Source organism: Echinops telfairi, unplaced genomic scaffold (assembly GCF_000313985.2).
Source record: "Echinops telfairi isolate 266 unplaced genomic scaffold, ASM31398v2 ScPeMD7_7412;HRSCAF=8450, whole genome shotgun sequence".
NCBI lineage: Eukaryota > Metazoa > Chordata > Mammalia > Afrosoricida > Tenrecidae > Echinops > Echinops telfairi.
Genome location: NW_022111312.1, coordinates 9,803,640 through 9,806,384, shown reverse-complemented (window position 1 = coordinate 9,806,384; position 2,745 = coordinate 9,803,640). Strand labels below are relative to the sequence as shown.

The window sequence follows — 2,745 nt, the reverse complement described above, 5'->3', positions numbered from 1 at the left end:
GAGCCGGTTCCCGGCGCCCACGGCCCCGCCATGGACGACCTCGGTGAGTGAGCCGGAGGCTGGGGGAGCTGCCGCGAGGCGCGCGCGGCCCCGGAACGGGCGGGCGCGAGCGGCCGGCGGGGGCCGCGGAGCCCACCCTCTGCAGCTCCGGTCCCCGCGCCTGTCCTACCGCCCCTGGCTCCGCGGGGCCAGGGGTCCGTCCTGCTGGGCCTGAGTCCCGGGCCAGGCCGGCCTCACAGCCGCCACCCCCCGCCTCAGGCACGACCCCCAGCTCCAGACCCTCTTACCTCAGGGACCCACCCCCACTTCCCAGGCCGGATTCAGAGATGGGCCCCGACCGCCACCGGGGCGGGACCCCCCACTTCCTGGACCAGACCAGCTTCTCAGCAGTGGGACCTTCACTTCCCTGACCGAACCCCACCCGACAGATTTACCACCCAACTTGGGGAGCAGCTGCCAGTCTTGCCTTGCCCCTAATTTCCGGTCCCCTGGAGGGCCACCCGTGTTTCCCAGACAGCACTCTGTCTTCAGGGATCACTCCTCTACCCCAGCCCACCATTTGATTTCACAAGTCAGACTCACAAGTTAGGGATGTGCCCACAACCACACCCCCATTTCAGGGACAAGTCTCCCCATCTGCTAGACTAATGCCCAACTTCAGAGCTGGTCACCCCTATTCGTTTCGCAATGAAGCAGTGCAGGATCAGAGCCCTGCAGGTCCCTGCGCCCCCTCCGCTCTCCAATCGGCCCCTCCATTCACAGAGGAGCCCCAGCTCAGCCCCTTCATAGCACAGACTTGCCCCAGCCTGGAAGCGTTAGTTGGGGAGCTAGGACTCTCCTCATGGCCCCAGACCCTGATGAAATGCCAGGGGAATGAAGTGGGAAGAGGGCCCCAAGGAATGGCCCTGAACTTGTCTTAACTGGCAAGGACCCCCTCCCCCCTCCCAGCCTTTGCAACCAGGGCCTGCTGGAAGCCATACAGGTGAGGAGGGCAGGGTGCCCAGAACAGACACTTCCTGTTTTCTAGCTGTCAGAGCCCCCTCCCCAGACCTGATCTGGTATGAGGGCTGGAGCGAGCTTCTCCAAGGGGCTTGGTGCCAGGGTTCTAGGAATGCCTGGAGTGGCAGAGCTCTGAGCTAAGGCTGTGAGGAGGGGAAAAAAGAAGTTGTTTCTTCTCTGTGGGAGCCTTGTCTGCTCTCTTTGGACTGTGGTGGCTTCCTCTGTCCCAGGCTCTGAGGACTGGATTTATCCTGGCCCCAAGCACAGGGTGCTCTAAGTTAAGACTGGCTGTTTGTAGGCGCAGAGATTCCAAGAAAGGCCTTCTGGTGGTTATGCCCTCAGCTGCTCACAAGGTTAGCTGTTCGAAACCTGCCCTTGGCCACCCTGCTCGGAGAAAGACAAGGTTGTCTGCTTCTGTAAAGATCGCAGCCTGGGAAACCCCGTGGGGCAGTGCTACTCTGTCCTGTAAGGTCACTGTGGGGCTCAGGCATGACCGCTGCCCAACAGCTTCCTTTGGGGATCAGGGTGCTTTGGGGAGATCTTGGAGGTGGAGGTGGTGGAGGGTCCCCCTCTGCTTTGCAGAGCATGGTGGCTGCCAAGCATAGTTCTGCCTTTGGGTCAGGCTTGGCACCCACTTTTCCTAATGCACTCAAGGTTGGCATGGCTTCTGGGCAGGTATTTATTTTCCATATAAAAATAACGAAGCTGAACAGAGGCTGGGGGCTTTTCTTTTGAGCCTGGATCTGACAGCCCAGTGGGGGCTGGGAGTGGAATGAGGGCCTCTGACCTGCTGGTGTGGTTGTCTCATTTCTAGACAGCCCAGTGCTGTTCAGAGGACTGAGAGAGTCTTTGTACAGCACAGTCGAAGTCCGGAATTCCTGTGTTCTGATAAACCCAGGAGAAAAAAAAGAAAACCTCTGCCATCGAGTGGATTCTGACTCATGGTCACCCTGTACAGGGTTTCTGAGGCTTTGCAAATGTTTACGGGAGCTGGCTGCCTCATCTTTCTCCCGAGGAGCGCCTGACAGGTTTGAACTACCTCTGATGGGCTCCTGTCTAGGGCCAGGAAATGGAGTTTAATCTCTGAAAGGAAGGAGAGTAGAGTGGCAGAGGAGATTGTAGAAACCTAAATTTCCTGCCTGCCAACTTCTGTTACCTCTAGATGCCCATCCTCACAACAGTTCTTTGTAAGAGTCCTTTAAGGCCACTAATGGAGCCCTGGGGCTGTAGTGGTTATGATAGGCAGCTCACTGCAAGGTCAGCAGTTCGAAACCACCAGCCACTCTGTGGGAGAAAGATGAGGCTCTGTGCTGAAGTAAAGAGTTACAGTCTGGGAAACTCACAGGGGCAGTTCTACCCTGTCCTTTAGGGTCACTAAGAGTTGACATGGACTCGACTGCGGTGAGTTTGGCTGGGTGTTTGAAGGCTGCTGTTGGGGGCCTCTTCAATTGGAACCTTGGGAAGACAGGTGTGGCGAACTGCTTCTAAAGGGTCCCAGCCCTGAAAACCCTGTGCAGAAGTTCTACTCTGCACCCAGGGATTGGTTCACTTGTCTGAAGCTGTATAGAGAGCCCAACAGCTATCTCTGAGACCTACAGCTCTTGTGGACCCAGAGGAGCACTGGTGAGGGGTGCGGGGGAGGGGTGGCTGCCACCTGTAACTTGGGCGTGTGTGTGTGTGTGTGTGTGTGTGTGTGTGTGTGTGTGTGTAGCTCCAGTTCTGCCTGGTGGACTGGAGCCTGGGGCT

At 57.9% G+C, this 2,745-nt stretch overlaps 1 protein-coding gene across 1 annotated transcript in view; it reads left to right on the top strand.

The window, feature by feature from the left end:
- The first annotated feature begins 6 nt into the window (after window positions 1-6).
- The window catches only part of PXN (paxillin), a 47,442-nt gene continuing 44,703 nt past the window's right edge, over window positions 7-2,745 (top strand). Inside the window, exon 1 of the mRNA XM_045296708.1 lies at window positions 7-43. Coding sequence (XP_045152643.1) covers window positions 31-43 — 13 coding nt within the window. The 5' untranslated portion in view covers window positions 7-30. The remainder of the gene's footprint in view (window positions 44-2,745) is intronic.